Below are 23,503 nucleotides of genomic sequence, written 5' to 3'. Positions count from 1 at the left end.
ATTCCTCCTATTATTTTCTTCAGAGAAATGGGCCCAACCCAAGCAATAATTAAACTTTATAAAACTGATAAAACAGTGCAAATGATGATGAAATTTGTGTCTTTTATGGAAAAAAATCTTGAATGTAAAAAAACAAGAACCACAAAAATGTAACTAAAAGTTGGTTATGGAATCATAGGATTGTAGAGTTTGATTAGATCTATATTAACAGAAATTAAAAGCAGAAACCAAAGCAAATTCAATATTTATTTATTTTAGATAAAAACCTAATGCATAGGGTGCCATGCAATTGATTTTTTTGCTTCATTTTCCAATATTGCACAGGAGAAAAACAGTGGGAACCAATCTAAAATCCACACTTGGTATATGCAGCAGTCTTTTTTCCAAGTCGGTTATTAACATTTAAAAACAATAAAATAAATCAGCAGCATGTATAACAGTGACAAGAAACAACCAAGTATGCTGGCATAATGGCAATTTTCTATCAAAATAATCAAGTATAATAATATTGGCATAGCCATTTCAAGACTTCAGAGCACTTCATAAACATTAGCTAGTTGTGATCCCTACAATAACCCAGTATTGTGGATGGGGGGAAACTGAGGCTGAGAGAGACTGGCTTCCCTAAGGTATGGTTACCAGATTTTTTTTTCAATGAATCTGGGGACACTTATTTTTTTTTTGAAGCTGAGTAGCAACAGGGAGTCAGTAGTGGGGATGGTGAGGCAAAAGACCCTGGGCCCAAGCACACATGGATATTGTATAAAGGTGCAAAGCCCTATTTTTGCACCCTGTGAAACATAAATGCACAGTTTTTAAAAACTGTTGCACACAAGATACATCATATGGGGACTTTCAGCGAGGAAAAATGGTGGGCACCATGGCAGCGAGCAGCTCCTGAAGCCAGCCAGAGCCAACTGTGCTACCAGGCTGGCTCTGGGCTGCTGAGGCTGCCATGTTTCCTGGGAACAGATTTGCAAATCCAGGGACAGTCCCCAGGAACCGGGGACGTCTGGTAACCCTACCCTAAGGCAAGATTCAGACCAGGGACTTCCTGATTTACAGCACAGTCTTTTAGCTATTATGCCACACTAATTTAAATATATTTATATTTAAATATAAATATGTGTGATTGGGCACAATCTTCCTGAGTGTGGACCACGGTCACCTGGGAACTACTGCTGTCAAGAAATATGGCTTTCTTTTTGTTTTTAAATCAAAGGAACCAGACAATGAGGAAATGACTTCGGAAGACACTTCTGGGGGGGGGGAAAGGGGGTTGTGGAGTCAACAAGTATTCTACGCTTCCTTTCCGGGCGTCAAAAAATCAACTTTTTCATTTTCAGCAGGAAATCTAATCCAATGGAAGTTCATGAGCAGCTGATCATCCAGTTCATTTGTATTACAGGTGTGCAGGAATTAAATGTGATGTCAAGACTCCTAGTTATAAATTCTGTAATCGGGAATCTGTGGCAAGAGAAAGCAAGTGAAATTTTATCACTATTGTTCTTTAAATGACTCAACTTAATTGCAGATCAGATTCATATTGGAACACACTATGCTACTCATCCAAACTCCCAGCTGCCTTTTTCTGCTATGTTAAAGGGAAAAGAATCTGGCAGAAAAAGGAGGAAGTCAGCAGACAAACGCATCTTGGTCCCTTTGCAAAAGACTGTAGTTGTCAGCAAAATTCAGCATGCTTTTTGTCAATCATTTAGCCTAAAGCTAATCTTCAGTGCCATTATCACTCTGGTAATCCCTTTTTGTCAAGTTCTCATGCTTGGTAGGCATGAGTCCTATGGCACCTGCAACAGGTCTAATAAATATCCCCTCAGAAATCCACAATTGTACTAGAGACAATTTGCTCTTCCTGCTCAGTTCCTTGTTTGCACTGGCTCAGTCTCTCTTACACTGAGGGTGCCCCCTTAAACATGACCAAATTTCATTGACTTCCAGGACTGGACACCCACATTCCTCAGATTCTGAGCAGAACAGAAGTGCAAAAGAGCTCCCCTCTGGAAGTAGGTGCAGTGGTGACTGATGTAGATGCCTCCCCAGCCCCCATCTGCATACCCACACCTCTTTGTGGTTGTGCTTCGTCTGCTGTCCTTTTCAACGCATCTGCCATTATATCATGGCCCCCGTGGCAGACATTTTGGGTTAAACCCAAATTCAAAATGGGCCTGCTGGCCTCAGAAGGCTGGTAGCCCCTGGAATAGTATGCCTGTATGTGTATTTGTGTATTTATGGGGACATGGATGGCGCTGTGGGTTAAACCACAGAACCTAGGACTTGCCGATCAGAAGGTTGGCGGTTCGAATCCCCGCGACGGGGTGAGCTCCCATTGCTCGGTCCCTGCTCCTGCCAACCTAGCAGTTTGAAAGCACGTCAAAGTGCAAGTAGATATATAGGTACCGCTCCAGCGGGAAGGTAAACGGCGTTTCCATGAGCTGCTGTAGTTTACCAGAAGTGGCTTAGTCATGCTGGCCACATGACCCAGAAGCTGTACGCCGGCTCCCTCGGCCAATAAAGCAAGATGAGCGCCGCAACCGCAGAGTCGGCCACGACTGGACCTAATGGTCAGGGGTCCCTTTACTTTACCTTTATGTGTATTTATAGGAGTGTATGGGCTACGTGGGAATATAAATTGGCATGTGTGCATGGCATGGAGGGGGGCAGGGACCTGGCCCCAACACCTCACCAATATTCTCCGCTAGCCTGCTCAGTAATCATGGACCTATATAGTATGTATAGTAAGAAATAGTACAGGAGCTTACTGCAAAAACATTTCACTTCTCGCTACCAGCTGTGTTCTGTCAAGTTATCTGACAAATGTAACTTGAGGGTTCATCAGAATTACTATTGACTTCTAAAGCAATGTGGGGAGCTAAAAAGCAAAAACATACCCCTACATTTCTCCGTAACTGAAATAACTTACCGCGGCCTTCAAAGCTTGGTCCAGATCTTCTAACAAGTCTTCCGAGTCTTCTAGACCGACAGACATGCGGATTAACGTATCCGAGATCCCAAGGACTTCTCTGTCTGCCTTTGGGACTGAGGCATGAGTCATGATGGCACTAAACAAGAACAGATAGTCTGTCAGACCCTCCAAGTGTCCCTGTTTTCCAGGGATGTACCTGATTTAGAGACGCCATCATGGTTTCTGATTTGATCCCAGAATGTCCTGCTTTTCCTTAGGATATATCTATTTTCACTGCAGAAATGTTGGAGGGTATGGAAATATCTGACTCCCAAACAATCCTGAATAAGGAAGTTTTTTTTTTACAGTTTTACTGTGTTTTTATATATGTTGGAAGCTGCCCAGATTGGCTGGTGCAACCCAGTAATGTTGGAGAGTTGGTCTGTCATTCCAGATGCAACAGTTAAAAAGAATTGCACAGAGGCAGCAGAGAGGCAGCTATCAACCCATGGGCAAAATGCCAATGTATTCTCTTTAAGAGACAGATCTCTGATCCTCATCAAGTGAACGCTAAGATCATGCTAGACTACGGCCTCAAATCCATGTCAAGTGCTCTGGGATAGTGACACCTTCCTGAAGGCTGGGGAACTGCTATGCTAGTAGCAAGCAGTTTTCTAGATGGCAGTCAGGAAACTAGGCAGAGGGCCTTCTCGGTAGTGGCGCCTGCCCTGTGGAACGCCCTCCCATCAGATGTCAAGGAAATAAAGAACTATCTGACATTTGGAAGACATCAGCTTAGGGAAGTTTGTAATGTTTTATTGCTTTTTTATTATTATATTCTGTTGGGAGCCGGCCAGAGTGGCTAGGGAAACCCAGTCAGATGGGCGGGATATAAATAATAAATTTATTAATTATTATTATTATTATTATGCTGGGGTGTTTTCTTGGCAACATTATTGGGGGTGGAGGTAATGATGGTTAGTCAACTGATACCATACACTTGCTTTCAGAAGCAATTTCATCCTTCTGCCATAAAGTTCTTGTTTAGCAAAGCTCAGCTTTCCCCAGAGCTCAGCCCTGGACAGGAAAAGTTACATTTGGACAGAACGCAGCAAGAAAGCTTCCAAGGACAACAGTAAACATATTCAATCCTACTGAGACCCTAAAAGTTACTGGTGTGTCTTGTCAGCAGAGAGGTGGAACCTTTGCCGCTCCTCTGTGTGGCATCTTATTGGCTTTTGTGGTGGTCTAGAAAGACCCAGAAATAAATGTGGATTTCCCTGATAAATGAGAAGCCCTGCCTAGAGATTTGGACCTAGCTATGTCCAGCTTGCAGTGTTACTTTATCTTTATTTATTTTTTAAATATACCTTGTTTTCCATCACATCTAGGTCTCACAGGGACTTCCAAAATTAAAACGTACAATTATATCTACAGTGGCAGCAGAACCTGCAGTGATTCTATCCAATTTGGACAGGCCAATCTTGTTAACCAGAGGGTTCAATATGGCCACAAGATGACACCCAGGAAAAAGATTGTGTTCACTACCCTTGTCATTTTTCCTGGCTATAAATCTTCCTAAGAGGCAGAGAAATGCTAGCACCAAACTCCTGTAATTTGAAAGGTGCAGTAATTTAGAAGTGATAAAGTGACGCTTCCAATCTGTACCATGTCTATCGTTAAAATACACACTTTTACAAAGTCATATGCTCTTCAGCAGAGTTTCCTGTACCAAGCATGCCCTCCTCTGTACACAGCTTAAAACAGCAGATTGCCAGTTCATCATTTGAGAAAGCATTGATTAGAGTACCGCAACAGTGCATATTATGGAGGAATAAAAACAGTAGAACTGTTCATGCCAAGATGATTTAACATCTAACTGGTTAAGGATCTGGGACAGATATATTATTATATATTAGTGGCAGATGGCTTGAAATTGGACACTAATAAGGACTTTAAAATAGCAAAAGAAATTTAAAAATACTTCCCATGTAATTATCTTGTTGACTGTAGTAAAATACTGCCATTCTCCAAGGTAATAAGAATTCTCACTGGTTTTAGTATATTCAAAGGACAAATTTGCTAGCAGGATATTTTATAGGCAACAACGACAACAACAACAAAAGATGAGGGCAAGATGATATGATGGCAGTAAAAATAAATAAGGTAAAATTAAAATTAGTTATCCACCTTTTGGGAGCGCAAAAAAGAGAAACAAGACGACTATAGCTTATGTCAGTAATGCTTGGTGGCTAAAAGATACTGGGAGGAATATAATTTATTCACGAACAAATTTTAGGCCTTTAAAATTAAGTTTAACCTAACCTTAAATTTAACCTTAACAAAACTTTTTGTTTTCAACTACATTGTAGGATCAGCCCTACAGATAAAGAATTCATAAGTAATGTTTATTTACTACATAAAATAAATCTCCCTTCACTGAAAGAAAGGTGGGATAAAGTACAGTATTTGGCCATTGTGGCCAAATTATTATTGTGTTCGTTAGTTTGAATCGTATTAAGTATTAGACAGATTTAAAATAAAATAAGGATATAGTTGATTCCAACAGAGATTTCAGATTAACTTCACTTACGGATGCTCTGCCAGGCTTTCATATCCTCCTAGACTTTCAGCCAGCGTAAAAAGCTAAAACAGAGAAGAAGAATACAGAGCATTATATTCCAGCATTCATTAATTCATTAATTCATTCATTCAACTTTTCACTTGAAACTCGGTCCCTTTACAAATAAGGCCAGAGTCTGCTGCTGTCAGCTCTCTAGTCAGCTGGGGCTGAGAGGAGAAGAAGCAAACTTGTTCCTGGGAGCGAAGGACAGCAGCTTCCTAGCGGCCTTCGTCCCCTGGCCAATGGCAGGTGCCAGAATGTGCCTTCCTTTCTGCATGACATGGAGATCTTTGTGGCAAAATATGGCTTCTCCCGCAAGCCTGTACTAGGGCATGGGAAAGAGACTGTAGCTGCCAAGCCTGCACTGAATTGCTGCCCTGTGGAAGGATGGCAAGAAGAGAAGGCAGCACTGTATTCAGCAGCCCTGCCCTATTAAATCCTATGGGCCCCTGAGCTCCCAGATTCCAAAGGGGGTGAGCACAACTCCCTACCCGCTAGTTAACTAATAGTAATTGCATAAGCAGCCTTGGCCAAGCTGGTGACTACAACTCCCATCAGCACCAGAGACCACATTTGTCTCTTTTTGCCATGGCAATCTCAGATACAGGCCAGGAAAAGCTTTTCAGGTTTTCCACCTAGGAACAAATATAAATAAATAAATAAATAAATCAGGGGAACAACAGGCATTCTCAGGAACTTCTGTGAAATTTATGTTCCCTAGAGACTCTCCAAAAACCTGTGTTTGAGCATTTTCTGGGAGTGATATATGATTCTCCTCTTGCTTGGTTGGTTTATAGCAGCCAGGGATAGAATTAAAGCAATATGGGGGTAAATGACTGTGATAAACATATTACCACCTGCCCCCAGATGGTGGATTAGGACTTTCCTGTTAGTTGTTTATGGACTGCGTGGCTACCTCCTGGTTTGGGGTGCCCAATCTGCCCTCCTCAGCAAGACCCCAATAATTTTTGTAGAAGTGGCAAAAAGGTATTAATTAGACATAGCACTGCAGGGTAATAATTTAAACCTATCTGCCCAGCTCGGTGCCTGATGGGGATACAAACTGCGCCCCCTCCCTGGTCATCAGATTGATCATTTTATGAGCAGGGAGGGGAAAGTTAGCCAGCCCTAGTTTGTGGGATGTTTATATCTTCAGTTGTTGTTGAAGTACAGTAAAGCTCTTGGCTCATTCGTTGTTGTTAATTTAGGTGCCAACTTTTGGTGAAACCAAAGTATGCCTGTTCGCAGCCAGCGGGCGCAAGCCAAGATGAACGATACGCCGCTGGCAGAAATTCAGAAGAAATGACTGCACAGCAGTCTTTGCAGCAGCATACTTTTCCAGTGATACATGCGGATGAGGCATTGATTTGACAAGCGTCTTCTGAGGACTCAGCACTAATGCCAGGCATTTCAAAACACCAGGCCAGTGTTACATAAGCAAGGGCTCCCCTGCTTCCAGAATTCCAGACAGGAGAGTTGGCTGGCCCTGGGTGGCACTACGTGATATCTTAGGCAAGCAGCAGTTGCCCAAATGAACACATCATTTCTAAAATACTCATTTTCCTTCCCTGTCATTAGTGCCACTTTGCATAACAAGGTTGGTTATTTACATTTGGGGACAGCCCGTCCTTTAAAGCTTCCAATAATAATAATAATAATAATAATAATAATAATAATAATAATAATTTATTATTTATACCCCGCCCATCTGGCTGGGCTTCCCCAGCCACTCTGGGCGGCTTCCAAAAAAATATTAAAATACTGTAATACATCAAACATTAAAAGCTTCCCTAAACAGGGCTGCCTTCAGATGTCTTCTAAAAGTCTGGTAGTTGTTCTCTTTGACATCTGGTGGGAGGGCGTTCCGCAGGGCGGGTGCCACTACCGAGAAGGCCCTCTGCCTGGTTCCCTGTAACTTGGCTTCTTGCAGTGAGGGAACCGCCAGAAGGCCTTCGGTGCTGGACCTCAGTGTCTGGGTAGAACGATGGGGGTGGAGATGCTTTAAGGGAAGAAGCATATTGCTTCTTTTACAGCATCCATATCCTGACAAGGGAGGGGCGGGGAGCGTTCCTCTTTCAAAAGCAATGCAAATCAGGCCTCTTTCTTACCTTTAAGTTTTTGAGAAATGTGGAGGCATTTTCAAGGTTTCCTTTAATGTAAAAGGAGATCATTCCTGGGCAGCCTGTGCACTGGCGTTGCATCAGCTCGTACTGCGGGTGTGACGGCAATCCTGAAACGAGTTATGCATTATTCAGAGCATCCAGATTTAGGTTATTGTTACTTTCAAACACACACAATCTATTAAAATATGAAGTCGCTAGTCCAAGGCATAAAATGTACTTTGATCATTGCTATGGTTCAAAGCAAGTTAAGTTTGAAAATGCTGTTTGTCAAAAATAAAAGAATTGTGGTTACAAAAGTTATATAAACAGCATTACACAAGTCTCTTTGCAAGGTTCACTTCCATAAGGTGGAGCAAGGACCTGCTATTACAACCCCTGATCCCATGATGACTACATATTCCAAGGGACAACTGCCACCCCTTTCAAGGTGTCCACAGAGGTCGTGGGAGCTGCAAGGGACACATCATCAGGGGCTGGGCCTACAGTTCAATATCTCTCCATCTTCTACATGTGTTTAAGCTTTACGAAAGGATAATGCATGAGAAGACTAGGATTTTGAATGGCTTGCCTGGGATGAGTGTGTGTAAAGAAATAAGCCAATTGAACCATGTAAAGATTGTGAACATATGTGAGAGAGGAAGAAAGTGAGAGCATGGCAGGGAAATTCAAATAACAAACTGTGCCCTAGGCAGATATGGAACAAGTCATTCACAAGCACTTATTGTTTCCACCCTTTATCAGTCATTTGAGTCTTCAGGGTTACTGGGCTGGAAGAGTCCACTTAGTAATGCAGATTCTTTTGCTTCTCTCCTCGCTCCAATTACAGCCAGCGGCACTTTTTTGCAAGAGCTTATATCCCCTGCCAGGTTCTGCAAAGCCAACTTACCAGGGAAGAGGACTTTCTCAACTCTTGGATCTGACTCAAGGTATTTGGCAATCGTCAGCGCATTGTGGAAATGTTGTTTCATGCGGATTTGCAATGTCTTTAAACCCCGGTTGCAAAGGTAGCAGTCAAAAGGTGATGGAACTGCTCCAAGAGCTGGAAAAGGGAAAAAACAAACACAGAGATAACCCTCTTTGCTAATGGCTTTATTGCTGAATAGGCTTTTCAGCACCATTGGGGAAAAGTATAAGGAGGAATTCAGCAAGACAATACTGCTGGCTCATCAAAGTATAGACATATGTTCAGAACAGAAACCCAAACCCCAACAGAGTTTTAATCAAAAAGTTAAAATATAGCATTCAGGTGGCATTGCAGCTATTAAGGCTTCTGAGTTTTAAAACAGGAACCTCAAATTCAGGATCTGAGACATAGCCTAGCAAAATGATGTGGTTTTTAATTTAGGTCTTTGAATCCTCTCCAGGCAAAGAAGGAAACAATATTATATTTTTTTATCACATTGCTTTTCCAAGGCCCTTGAGGTAATGTATGCATCCTTACAGCAACTCTGAGAAAGGTTAAATTGAGAGGTATCCAGTGAGCTTCAAGATTTTGATCTAGATTTCCAGGGCCCAAATTAAACAATCTATCCACTACATTGAGTGATATATAACTACAGGCCCTCCATTTAACAGGAAGCATGAACCTTCAGGCTTGGGCAGGCCTGATAGATAATGGACTAGACAGCAGCACCATTTGTATCTCAGGCACCAACTGTTCCAGCTCAAGCCGTAGATTTTAGTCAGAGGCCTCAAGTGAGGAAACACACCATCTCAGTCTTAATTCATGTATGGCCACTGAAGGCCTTAGTAAGGCCTGAAACATGACTTCAGCACTGCAATTTCAAATTTCCCATGAGAGCCAACTGGTTTATGGTGTCAGAATGAATCTCTTTGCTCCCAAGGAAAGTGGGGTGGTAAAAAAGGCTGTACAAAATCTTTTTTTTGTGGGAGGCTTTTTGACAATAAGTCAGATAAACGTGCGTAAAACAAATGACTACCGCAGAAATACAGTTCTGAAGTAGGCAGGTATCAGAAACCTGCATTCATCACATCTTTTTGTGTACTCACAATATTGTAAAAATCTGAGTCTCTCATGGAGATTATCGTCATTGACAGAAACCAGTCCCATTACAACATCACTGTGACCTGAAGAAACAAGGAGGCAGAAGGAAAATGGCAAATTAGCCCTCTTTAAGTAGAGAAGTCAGACATAAAATTGTAGCTGTTTCCTCTGCTTTCATTCTACGTGCTTCCTGTGTAATTAATTATACCCAATTTATAGCCTTCATGTCAACATAGATCTATGCCCACTAGGCATTTAACCACATGGTTAGAAACTACAGCACCTTTTAAATGATAAAAAACAATAAAGCAAACACAAAAAAGAAACTAAAAAACAACAGCCCATTCAAATGAAAATGGCCCAAGCTTTAAATTGCTTACATTAGCAGTTCGTTCTTAAAAGTGAGGAAATGCCTTTTTCTGAAACCTAAATGGCAGAGGTGAGGGTTCCAGGCAGCCTTTTCTTGAGAGGGCATTTCTTCTTAGTAGTACCATCTTCCTTGAGTGGCTTATTTTGAAGCCAAAAACTGATTATCCCTCTGCTGCCTTTGCAACCTTGATGGCGAGTACTTTGGAAAGAGGCCTGCACCAGATAGGACCCTAATGCTCAGTGGCAAAGCCCCTCAGCACCTCAAAACGATTCCTTTCAGACCTGTACAGTGCAATTTTTAGTTGGACACAATGAGTTTTTCAAACATTTGAGGAAGATTTTCTACCCCGGGGCAAGAATGAAAATGCAGAAAGACTTCACCAGTCACCTGACTGGAAGAGTCCGTGACCAGAAGGAGGAGGAGTACCAGGAAGAATAGATGATATTTAAAGATTATTTAATTAAATATGTTAAGATAACTTAATTGGAAAAGCTTGCAAATAATAGACAGGCTTAGGATTCAAATATGTAAGGATAAGATTTATGATGTTTAAAGTCAAATTAGAAAGAATGAAAGATGTTAAGTGATCAAGTTAATTTTTTGAGAAAATCGATTTTGGAAAAAATGTTAAAATGATATATAATGAAATTCAACCAAGGGGATACGAGGAAGTCACTTAATAATGTTACCAAGATTTAAATAGGATGTATGTATGTTTGTTTGTTTGTGTTGTTTTGAAAATAAAAAAAAATTGAAGAAGAAAAAAGAAAATGCAGAAAGACTTCAAACGAAAGAGCTCCTTGTTGAGCAAGTATATATTCAATACAATTTGCCTTGTGGAGTTGTTAAACTAATATCAAACGAAGTCCTCAGAAGAGAAACCAGTCTAGACAATAACCATTGTGTACATCTACTGTGTTTAGAAGATGGGCAGATGCATTATGGGCACTACTGTAAATCAACCTTCCCACCCCCCTCAAAGTGGCATGAAGAAAATAAAAACTTGAAAGTAGAAAAAAACAACAGAATGCCTTTTAGGTCTGGTAGCCTTGACGGTTTGTAATGTCGGATTGGTAAATATCAATATAACATGGAAGTTTTCTGCAACAACACTCAGGCGCTTACCATTCATGTACTTGGTTGCTGAGTACATACAGATGTCTGCTCCTAAAGATAAAGGACGCTGAAACAACAAAATAAACACATGAATTCAGAATTAAAAAGTACTGCTTTATTATCTGTAAACAGAAGCTGTAGGAATTTTACACTGCATATCCCTGTTCATTGGGAACTACATAACTGGATATGGGTTTCTTAAACAAGATGACTAATGCTAAAGTATCTTCTTGCGAGTATTCTTTCTTTCTTTGCCCTAATTCTCATAGGGAATGAATGTGGAACAACTGGTTTTAGCCAACCATTAGGGTCTAACCTAAATTAATAATAAATAATAACAATAATAATATTGCATTCTTCCCCAAGAAATAATGTAACTGTCATAGCATCTCTTCTTTTCTATCCTCTGCTTCTGGCACACTGGAAATTGGACAATTGGACAATGTTTCTCTCTATTATGTCAGCTAATCTATTTGGAATGTTTGGTCATAGAGGATTAGTAAAGGAGAATGGGGCTAGATTATAGACCCACGTCACCATCAGGCTTCTAATTCCATGGAATAAAGGCCTTCAATTTTACCACCCTTGTATTTTCCCCAAGCACTGTCTCAGTGTAGCTTTATTATTATTAACCATGACAGCTCTTCCTGTTTTCAAACAGGTTACTAAATTACAGACTCTGCGCCTTCATAGTTAAACCCTGTATTTTCTTTCTTCCCGGTGCAATTCCTGAGCATGCTTACTCAGAAGTAAGTGTCATTGCCTCTAATGCAGCTCAAGGGGCCCTTCCAACCCTGAGGCCCTCAACCAACCTGGAAGCAGGCCTGAAAATACAAATAGGTTTTCAACGGCTATCAGGAATTTGGGGCGTCCTGTGTATGACCAGGTTCATTAACTTAGGTAAGGGAAGGAAGACAGATGGTTGGTACCTTCACAGAAATATGGTGCATGTATTGGCATGAATTGGAATTAAAAGTACACAATCACGTGCAACCATATGCAACTGTTTAAAAAACCAGCATGAGCATTACTGTTAAGTTAATGAATCAAAGAGATGTTTGCTTCATTTTTTTCTTAAATCGATAACGTTTTCTCTCTCTTACTCTATCATACCAGTTTCTCCTTTCTTGTGGATAATTTTGTGTTATTAGTGGCTTTACATTAGTGGTGCTAAAATATATGGTTAGATGGCTAGGTCAATATCTAGGTTATTGTTGTTTTATTTATCTTTTGGCCGTGGTTGCTGGACTTCATGTACAAGGTATAAATTAAATTTCAAAAGGAACATGTTAGTCCAATACTTGTTGAACTAGGAACGCTTTGCAACTTCTCAAAACCAGTAACAGAAACACTGCATGAACTTGTACTAGCAATGACCTTTCTGTTGCTTTTGAAGTTAGTGAGCTGAAACATTTTCTCTTTGTGCTGTGGAGTCCTTGCAGTGTGCATGGCAGCAGTCTCCAGCATTTCACTATGCAGTTGGCCCAGTATGTTGAATCTTCCACACCACAGGTCTAGTTGTTGACACAGCAACTCTGGGGCCATTGAATTGCTAAAGCCATTACTTATTAATACCTGCCATATAACACTACAGAGTTACCAGTGCAATGCAGCTCCTCTCAGTATAGCCACAGAAGAAATGTTAGCTAGGCTGGTAACTGGACACCTTCACTTCCTCAATAGATTCTTATATACAGCAAGAGGGGGAGGGAGATCTGATACTGATGGGAGACAAGAACTCCAGCACATGGCTAATTTGAAGATAACTTCAAGAGCTGCTAGTGTGGTGTTGTGGTTAGAGTTCTTGGCTAGGACCTGGAAAACCAGGTTTAAAATCCCCACTTAGCTACTAAGTGCACTCAGGTCTAACCACAGTCTCTTACTAAGCTAATTCACGGGGTTGTTGTGAAGCAAACAAGGAGAGGCAGAGAACCATGTAAGCCTAACTGGAGTCCCTTGAAGGTTAGCTATTTATCTGTATTAACAGATAAAATATATAATTAGTTTATCGCTTTGAAAGGAGTATTCATCTACTAAGAACAGGAAAAATATGTTATTCCATTAAAGAAACGAAAGATCAGTGGATCATCAATAAAAAGCCAATACTCCACATAAAATTACGGAATTTCCACCCCACCATCCACACATCGTCTTACCAGATCAGTGACAAGGGAAAGCAAAATACATCTGCTTGGGTGTAAATCTCACTGAACACAGTGGGGCTTACATCTGAGTAAACATGCACAGAACTATGCTGCAGCTTGCTCTAGAAAACAAGAAACATATCCCTCTATCTACCAGATTAACTTTATGTCCCCTGTTGAGCAGGTTTACATGCCAGAAAATGTGGTCTCATGCTGTTTCATGTTATGTGGAAGAGCCATTAAATGCCTACACACCCTGGAAAAGTCAACCACATATCCAAAATTCAGCACCACTTTAACACAGAAGTGTTCATCACTGCTAGTTCCCTCCTGTGACACCGTTTCTGAGAAGGAAAAAATTACTATATGCATGAAGCACTGGGACTGCACTGGGAAATCAGCTTACCTGGAAATATGCAGACATGAAAGTATTGTCTACTGCAAGAATAACGCCTTTACGCTTATGGACAATGTCAGCACAACCTTGAATATCAACAACTTTCAGCGTTGGATTTGAGGGAGTTTCAATCCAGACAAGCTGTTTATTGAGAAGACAGACAGTCAGTAAAAGTTATGAAATGATACAGAAGTGTATATTATTTTGTGAATATCACCAATAACTTGCCTTTCTCTTCTATGTTTCAAGGAAACACTGAACGGAAAGGCTATCACATATGTTAGAATCTGAGCTTGTCTTTTGCTTACACACCCATGCGTGTGTGCACCCCACCCCACCCCACCACAGAACAGATTTTTCTGTTGTTGTGGCACATTCACTATTCCATATTGATTAATCGCAATTGGCTCCATGGAAATAACTGCCAGACTTTAAATCCTGGGCATCAAACCTGCTTTTCAATTTCACCTGCAACCATTTGGATGTGAGCTGTACTAGCCTCAAGTGTCTGGAACCAACCCAGAAAACTCCCTGGGTTGTATCCAATGACCATCTTGTTGTTGCCAGAATTGAGGATCCAATCATGCATGTTTTGTTCATCAAATGAATTCCAATGGCAATCACCCAAGCTGTCATGAGGGGATAGACAAGATCCAAGCGATCCTGCTCCAATTTCTATCATACCCAATAATGTTTTCAAAAAATAATCTTCATATTACTTACACCATTCCTGCTTACATTGGCAAATGCCCACCAGGCACTTGCCAGAGATCAGGAGTGACAGCTACATGATATACAGTTGTGTTTGCCTCTTAAAGCAAAGAAGAGTTTGCTCCAACACTGTCAGTATATAAGTGATCTGTAGTATTATCACTTTAATATTTCCCTCTCCTATGCATCTGCAGTCACTCCCAGGCCCTTGTAAACCGAGGAGGCTTGATATAATAAAGCCACCCAGGCATGTTGAAAACACTGTTTTATGAGCATTCCTCTGTTACCTTGGTCTCTGGTGTAATTGCAGCCTTGAGGTTTTCCAGTTTGGTGCAGTCAACAAAAATAGTTTTCAGGCCCATCTCTGATGCTATACTCCGGAAATACCTATTGGTACCTAGGATTTGAAAAGAGCCACATTTAATTAATTAAAGGTGAAAGCAATGGAAACCAGAACAAAGAAAGGAGCAACACAAGGTAGGACATTTAACGACAGTTGTGTTCAGAGTAGCATTGACAGCAAGCCCCACTGGTTTCCAGGGGTCTCACTTCCAAGGTAAGCAGATTTGCAGCCCAATCCGAAATATTTTTGTTATTAATATGTCCGCAGCCTGCCTTTTGGTCTCAAAATAGATGTGTAAATAGCGTTTTCTGTTCTAAGGTGGCCTCTTCATCCAATCAATCAAGAAATAAATCTTGCTAGGATCAATTCCTTGGTGAAATGCTCAGGGTTGCAACACACACCTCTTCTTTTCTGAAAGTTCAGTAAACATAACAAATGTGGATGGAATCCTTTTATCAAGCCACACTGGTCTAAACAGAGAATGTCGGCTTCTCTACTTTGCCTGTCTTCTAGATTTCATTAAGTATTCCTAGAAAGAATATTTGTTTCCCAAGCTAACAAATTTGCTTAACAGATAATTTCGAAGTGGTAGAGGTTCCATAAATCCCCCTTCCTGTTATCACGCTAGACTTCAATCCTACCCTATTTGACTTCTAATTGCTCCTAGGAATAAAACTGGCACAATCACAGATATCAAATGACAGAAGGAAATATTTGGCTGATGGTGTTGATCTAGCCATGCCCTCTTCCGCTTTTGTGGAAAACATGTTTCTCTGCTCGTACTGCTATGTGAGAGGCCCAGTCACAAGGAGAATCATTCCTAGATTACCCCTCGCTTTTAGTTATGGTAAATGGATACCTGTTTTGCTTACCCCTAAAGCTATCTTTGGCTGTCCTCCCAGAAAGCTGATGCACCAGTAGCTGCACAGTCAACAGCACAGAGATTCTGGGTAAGGAATTTCCACCTTTCACCCAGTGAAATCATACAGTAAATGTCTGCAACTCCTATTTATTGCCTACGAGGTATTTGTTTTTTAAAGAGTATGTGCCTTGTAAGTACCATCTTCGTACTCGGAAATAAATAGGGCTATTTTATCCAGCCCACAGCTTTATGGGCTTTTCAAGGGAGGTGGTTCAAAGTTGATTTCAGTAGCTTTGAAAGGGAGGGGAGGTTTAAAAGTCCACCCAACAGCTCCCGGAGTCTTTTACTGATAAAAGTTGGCAGATATTTTCATAGGTTGAGCATTTTTATCAGGGTAATTTGATCATTAGAGCTCCTACTCATGCAACAGAGACTCAGTTGAGACTTGACCCAGCACCATCTTCCTGGCCCCCCTCCAGTTAGTCCAAAAGTATGTGTTAAAGTTCAGCAGAGGAAAACCTCGTGACAACCACTGAGCCTAGGGCTTGCCGAGCAGAAGGTCGGTGGTTCAAATCCCTGTGACGGGGTGAGCTCCTGTTACTCTGTCCCTGCTCCTGCCCACCTAGCAGTTTGAAAGCCCATAAAAGTGCAAGTAGATAAATAGGCACCGCTCCGGCAGGAAGGTAAATGGCGTTTCTGTGTGCTGCTCTGGTTCGCCAGAAGCAGCTTTAGTCATGCTGGCCACATGACCCGGACCTAATGGTCAGGGGTTCCTTTACCTTTACCTTAGCCACATTAAAGCATTATTCACATTATCCTAACACACATCAGTGACATCACTTTATTTCAAAGAGAAAACACTGTCTTAGGTGAAAAACAGTAATTATCAGTGGTTTATAACTCATAATGCAAATAATGGTAGGCAACTCGCTAGAGCTGATCCAATTCCTGGACACAGCTACATGGGACAACATCTAGAAAGTGTAATGTAGCCCACTGTGTCTCAGGACAACTGGGGTTGAGAACTCCGCATCAGGTGGAAGTCAAGGAACCTGGTACAGTGGTACCTCGCAAGACGAATGCCTCGTAAGACGAAAAACTCGCAAGATGAAAGAGTTTTTCGTTTTTTGAGTTGCTTCGCAAGACGAATTTCCCTATGGGCTTGCTTCGCAAGACGAAAACGTCTTGCGAGTTTGTTTCCTTTTTCTTAAAACCGTTAATACCAGGGTGGATCCATGCTTCGCAAGACGAAAAATTTGCAAGACGAAAAAACTCGCAGAACAAATTAATTTCATCTTGCGAGGTACCACTGTACTGGGAGCTGAAGGAAGAGAGACAGATTCAGGGTTGTATGCTACAATAGCATCTAAAGTCGGCCAAACCCAACTTGGTGGCTTCTAGATATTTTGGACTCCAGTTCCCATCAGCCCCAGCCAGCACTGGCAATGGTCAGGGATGATGGGAACTGCAGTCCAAAAAACATATGAAGGGTACTAGTTTGGGAAAGGATGGTGCAAGCCATACTTTGCGAAATGGACAATGTAGAAAATAAAATCCAATAGGGCATAGGTTTGAATTTTTTTAAAGTGTTTTTAAAAAAGCAAAAAGCTTCTTAGCAAGTTCAGATCAACTAATGATGAACCAACGTATTGCGTGAAAGAAAACCAATCTAAAGATTTTGGAAAACTAAAGAAAGAGCACAAAAATCTATTAATTTCAAGGGCAGGATAGGTGCATCAAATCCATGTGCAACAGAGGACTAGTTAGTGCTATTATTATGCCCAGGAATAAAACTATTATTATGCCCAGGAAACAGTAGCAAGGCTTATGATGGGTCCATAATGGAAGTTTTATTTGGCATGTGACTGAGGGCTAAATCACAAATGTGTGAACACCAGTTAGTGCCTCACTGCCGGATGTGTCAACTGGCTCTGTCTAAGAAGTATTAATTAAGATAATAAGTCACACCTGTGGTGTCTGACCTGTTATAACTGCTGACTTTCAAGCCATCCTCAGTGCTGAAGTGAAAGACCTAAGTGTGCAGGCTCAGGTTAATGATCTTTGAAACGCTTCTGGATTACAACCCTGAGATTACATCTAGGACAGTTAAGACCTGCCATACCATATGCAAGTACAGCACTCACCCCCATAGACATCGTCTGTGCAAACAACAGTATCTCCTGCCTTCAGCAAGTGTGCAATGTTCACCGTAGCTGCTAACCCAGACGCATAGGATAAACCTAACGGGGAAAAGAAATAAACAAAGAACATCTGACAAGTGAACAAATGAATTCTTCAATATATTTTAGCTTTGTGGCAGGTATGTGTCTCTGAACACTTAAGTCGCTTTCAAAGGAGAGCTTACTGTGAATACCTTAATGTGTGTGTGTGTGTGTGTGTGTGTGTGTGGATTAGATATGGGGCTTTGACACAATAGGTAACAACAATTTTAACTAGATCCATTAAATTTACCCATAATTCCAAGAATCTAGAAAAAACCCACTAAATTATGGAGATGATTGTGGACATTTATGTTATGAGCCGTGTCAAACTCCAAGCATTCCACGCCTGAAAATGTGGATTAGGAAATGCCTTAATAATGTGGCCAAAAGTAATTTATCCAGGTTTGATGAAATAGATAAAATACAAAGATATAGCTGCGTTGTTGCATAGCATGATACCAGAATCAGAGCTAACCAAAAACCAATAGCTTCCCTTTTTGTCTCTTTTCCAAGACACTACTGTTGCACCTTATGTGTACTGTTAGCCAAAGACAAACATCATTTTTTTGTAATGAAAATATTGACAGCTTACAATACTTGGCACCATCCAGTGCTGCCACAGCCTTTTCCATGGAATCACGGGTTGGATTTCCACAACGGCTATATTCAAAGCCCTATGAAAGAGAACAAAAATAAAATAAAATAAAAAGGTAAATATACATCAATAGTTGATCAAATTATTAGAGATCAAATTATTTATAATGTGCACCTGCAATAAGAACCCACAGGAAAATTCTGCAAAATACAAAATTAGGCCAGGAATTTATTTCTTCAGATAAGGTTAAAAAAAGTTGCGTTGTGATTTATGTTAAAGAGAAATTCAGTCCCAAAATGATCTTCAAGGATGAGGTTGGAAGATATGTTGCAGTGGAATTGACAGTACAAGGTGAAAAAATCTTGATGCTTGGAATCTATGCACCAAAGGAGGACAAGTCAATTCAAAAGAGAAAGAAAGTGGCCTCTTAGATTTTTTTCTTGTGAAATCCTGAAAATGTTTCCATATATTTCCTTCCATTTGCCTTTATTACCATCTTCCTTGAAAAAACAACAACATGTTATATGAAACTCATGAAAACAGATTAAATCTTGCAATCTACTGTTTCAACACAGTCAAGTCGCAAGTCCCAGGGCTCCTGCACCTTTAACAGTTCTAAACAACAACTAAAGGTACAGAAGCCCACAATCCTCCTTTGCAGCTAGGCTTCCTATGGCAGCCACTTGAGTTTTCTCCTGGAAGAAATTTCCATACTGTTGGCAGACAGCTGGGATGAAAGCAAAATCAAACAATCATTTGGCTCAAAGACAGGTTGTGGAAGCAGCCCGTGACAGTCTGACAATTTATAAGACCTGCATTTCCCATGGCAAGGCTCATTTGAAATGTTTGCACTTCGGAACATTAGCAGAGCTAATGGAGGATTTATTTCAAAAAGCACACATTCCTAGTACAATTCTGTTGCAGGTATAAAATGGGGGGGGGGGGGGGCGGAGGGACCAGAGAAAGGAGAAGGATGAGGATACAGGAGGAAGAGGATGCAGAAAACACACCTTGATGCAAAAACAAGGCCCAAGGCTGCATCTCCTGTGTTTCATAAGGCACCTTGCATGCCCTGCAATTAATGCTATAATAACTGTAGCCTTGGACTTTGCATTGCACAAATGTCCAAGTTTTGATTTCCAGCATAGGCTGGGAATGGTCTCTGTCTGAAATCCCAGAGAGCTTGCCAGTCAGGGTAGGCAAAATTGAGCTAGACAGACTGACCCAGTAGAAGGCAGCTTTCCGTGTTCCTAGAGTGGACAGGAGGTCTTGGAATGGGGAACTGAAACAAGACCTAGACTGCAAGTCAGAGTTATGTGACTGGAAGGGGGGATAATCCAGATATATGGAGCTCAGGGCCAAGACGGGAGTAAGGGGAAGCTTTCTAAATGCGGCAGACGTGAAACCGCTAGAGAAGCAGTTTGTCTTCCAGGTTATCACACAAGCCAAGCAGATCCATTCTCTTTGGAGCAAGGATGAGGAACTCCAGATGTTGTTGGGATTCCAACTTCCATCACCTCTAGCTGATAATGGGATATGTAGACTAACATCTGGAGAACTTTAGCATAGGAGCAGGAGCAGAACCAATGACCTTAATGTTCAATTGCCTCCTTTTCTGTCCACTAATCATAAAACTAAAATGGCTTATGAATTTCATACAAATTTGTTTCCTTGGCAGGGTCATGAAATGCAGGTAGGTGAGAACTGCAAGAGCAGACCAAAACCACAGGCAACTGAATCATCTTCAGAGTTTTCCACCACAGCCAGCTTCCTGCATTGCCCCAATTGATCGTTAAAAGGACTGTTCTTAGACAGAGGTATGACTGTATTATAGTTACAGTGCCTTCTTGCCTTACAATTGATTACTTGAAAGTCTGAATATATGGGAAAATGACAAATTAGGAATCCAAGCTGGCCAGCCTTGGAGTGGGGGAGAAAACAATGCTTTCTAGTGAAACAAATTATTCCGAACAGAACGCCATGTACATATTTTCCTGCCTGGCTAAACTCTTGTACGTCAACTAGTAAAGTATTAAGTATCTTACTGAATATACAGAAGAATACCTGTTTTTGCTACAATGGACTAAGAGTTCTGTAGCATATTAAAGACTATGCTAAAATAAACCACTTAGTCTTTTAAGATGTCATGAGACTCTTCGTTGGTTTTATGAAACATGGCGTTTCATTGCTTTTAAAACACACAGGTTTTTTTCAACCCAAGATACATAATGAGTAATGCAATACTCTGGAAAGCTGCCAGCTTGCTTATGCAATTTCCATATCGTCTTGTGTCATGCAGAGGACAGGGTAGCAAGGCGAGTTTGTTCGGCCCTGCCCACAAGAATCTGCAGAGTTAAAAATGAGTCAGCTTTTTCTTGCAACCCAACTAGGATGATCATCCAGAAATTCAACATGGATTGAATGTGTTGGGCAAAACTAAATCAGGGATCTGCTTTTAAAATGTTTTCAAATAGCATGCCAAATTTGCCATACCTAGAAGAACAAAATGGGCTTGAAAGAAAGCAAATAAAACCCCAAAGGGCAAAAAAAGAAAGAAAGAGGAAATCAGTATGTACTTTATACACAGAAGTGTCATTTGGTGACTGAAATAGTACAGATGCAACACATTTCCTATCTGGAGTTCCATTGCTTGCACACGCGCACCCCCCCCCCTTTGTAACCCCCTCCACATGAGCATCTTACTCTTCCATAATCATATAAAGCCAAAATATATCTGAGGTTCCACATGACACTTACTACCCATTTGAATTCTAGCATGTCTGTCTATGTGACAAAGGCAAAAACAGACAGTGCATTATTTTGCCAGCAATTCCAAGTTGTTTTTAAAAAGGTTAAACATTTGCTCACTTGTACTTGGAGGAGTCAAATTAAGAAAAAAGGTGTGGAAAAGTAATGGAGGAAGGAACCATCCAAAAGGACGAGATTAAGATTCTGTCCATCAACCATGGTGGGGAAATGGAAAAGAAGGGGGTGAATCCAGTCCTATTCAGTTCACTGCTGCCTCTTCTGAATAGCTAAATTACAGAATTTCGACCTTTATGAGACAGGGGTGGGACAGGTAATTCAGACAAGTGGAATAGCACAGGTCACTTCTCCTGCCAGTTGTGTCAACAATACTATCTGTACCAGTACATGTTTGGACACGCATTGCTACAGAATGGGTTTTTTTTAAAAGATAGAATAGGGAAAACACTAGAATGCAAAGATGCTCTCTAGATTCTCTATAATAACGAAGTGAACAAACACTATCAATTCCACAGGTGTACAAGCCACCTTAGGTTGGCTTTCTGGGATAGCAAGACATAGGCCAACTTCTGAAGACTTTGGCTTGGATCCTGAGCTGGCCTTTAGTTAATGAAAGAGCTCCTTCCAAGCATAGAAATGACTAACTGATGGAAGGGAATCAAAGTTAGGTCTGTTAATTTCACACTGAAATGCACGCGTCTCTTGCGTTTCAAACTAGCAGCAGAGTGTGCCTGGTTAGGACTGGGGTTAACCTCACCCCCGATATTACCGTCCCAATTAAAATCTCTCCCTCTTGAACCGCTCTTTGCCCTGGAAGGGAAGCTGCCACTGGTGCCAACCATGCAACAAAGCACAACAGCTTTGAAGGAAGGTGGAGGAGAGCAATTTTCACCGGGGCTGTGGTACAAAGTCCTCCCCACAAGCCAAAGTCCTTATCAGGATCACACACCTGCAGTTGCTCTGCGGAAAAACAAGAGACAGGATTGTCTTGTTTGGCCCTCAAAATGCAAAGCGGTAAGGCAAAATGATCAAAAAGGAGGCGATGTCATCCTCTTGCCTCATAAATAGGCAACAGGTGCTTCTGCTGGACTTTCACAATTCAGTGAGGATTATCATAATGAAATGTACAATTTAGCCAATACGGGTTAGCCTTTTTGACGTAGGAATCAGTAACAGACATATACTGAAAATCTTCATAAGCTGCAAGCTAGGATCTTGAGATATATCTATATCTATAGATATATAAAGTGTGTGTGTGTGGTTTTGATAATTAGAACACAGAGAGAGGCTGCAATCATGTACACAGTTACTAGAGAGTAAGTGCCACTGAACTCACAGGATTTACCTCTGTGCAGACCTCTTTCTACCACTTGCCATAAAACCTTAGGATCGCAGCCTCTGCCTACAATCCTAACCTCACTTACCCTGTTGTAGTCTGTGGAGTTAACTCCTGAGGAAACATAGCTTGGGCTGCAGCCTTGGTTAGGCGCATTGAGCGAGAAGGAAAGGAGTTATGGGTAAGCTGAAGAGCCGTCTGAGCAGAACAGAAAGGTGTGTGGTTTGCAGCAGACAGAAAGAGTCGATTGACTAGATGGGGAGGGGGGCGCTGTTTTCTGAGAGCCCCTAACTAAAGCAAACAGCTCAGTCGGTAGACGCATGGGACTCTTGGCCTCAAGGTCCTGGGTTCGAGCCCCACGTGGCGCAAAAAGATTCCTGCATCGCAGGGGGTTGGACTAGATGACCCTAGAGGTCCTTTCCAATTCTACGATTCTGTGAAGACAGAGAAGGACCCCCTCCCTCTAAGTCCTGCCCTTTCCCCCCTTTGCCCGGCTCTGAAGCCTTGCTTGCCCCATCCGCCTCACTCACGCTGTGCTTCCCCGGCGCCTGCTGCTTGAAGGTGGTGGCGAGGGAGATGGGGGGCACCACGGCCAGGGACTTCCATTGTTCGGGCTCTTGCCCCGCGTGGATGGCCTGCGTGGCGAAGTGCCTGAAGGGCGGCAGGAAACCGGCGTGCCTCTGCTTCGCGTTCTCCATTTCGGCGGCAAGTGATCCTTCCTTCCTGGGTGTCGGAGGAGCGGCGGCGCTGGGCTCTTGGCTCCGCGGGGTGAGCTGGGGTCGCTGCTGCGGATGCCGCTGGCTCGAGCACGTCCGACGGCGAGGGCGAGGAGGAGCGCTGGTGCAATCTCGGGTCAGATTTGCCTTTTCTCTCCTGCGCGGCTCGCCGGCTTCCCTGTGGCTGGCAGGGGCAGCTGCCTTAAGGCGGGCGAAGCTCCACCCCGGCGAGCCGCCCGGCCAGTGAGTCGCCT

General features: G+C 41.9%; 1 protein-coding gene across 1 annotated transcript; it reads right to left on the bottom strand.

Moving 5' to 3' along the window:
* Positions 1 to 232: 232 nt before the first annotated feature.
* On the bottom strand, positions 233 to 23,503 carry CTH (cystathionine gamma-lyase). Its single transcript, XM_083743108.1, has 12 exons — positions 23,064 to 23,503; positions 18,429 to 18,510; positions 17,759 to 17,854; positions 14,697 to 14,806; positions 13,708 to 13,839; positions 11,167 to 11,224; positions 9,677 to 9,754; positions 8,553 to 8,705; positions 7,652 to 7,773; positions 5,514 to 5,566; positions 2,939 to 3,077; positions 233 to 1,467 (listed from the first exon to the last, which is right to left on the bottom strand). Exons 1-12 carry the CDS (start codon positions 23,229 to 23,231, stop codon positions 1,441 to 1,443), a joined length of 1,218 nt encoding a protein of 405 aa, XP_083599234.1. The 5' UTR covers positions 23,232 to 23,503; the 3' UTR covers positions 233 to 1,440.

Source organism: Podarcis gaigeae (assembly GCF_964106915.1).
Source record: "Podarcis gaigeae genome assembly, chromosome: 6".
Classification (NCBI taxonomy): domain Eukaryota; kingdom Metazoa; phylum Chordata; class Lepidosauria; order Squamata; family Lacertidae; genus Podarcis; species Podarcis gaigeae.
Note: the sequence above shows the minus strand (reverse complement) of the source record. Positions and strands in the feature narration are given on the sequence as shown.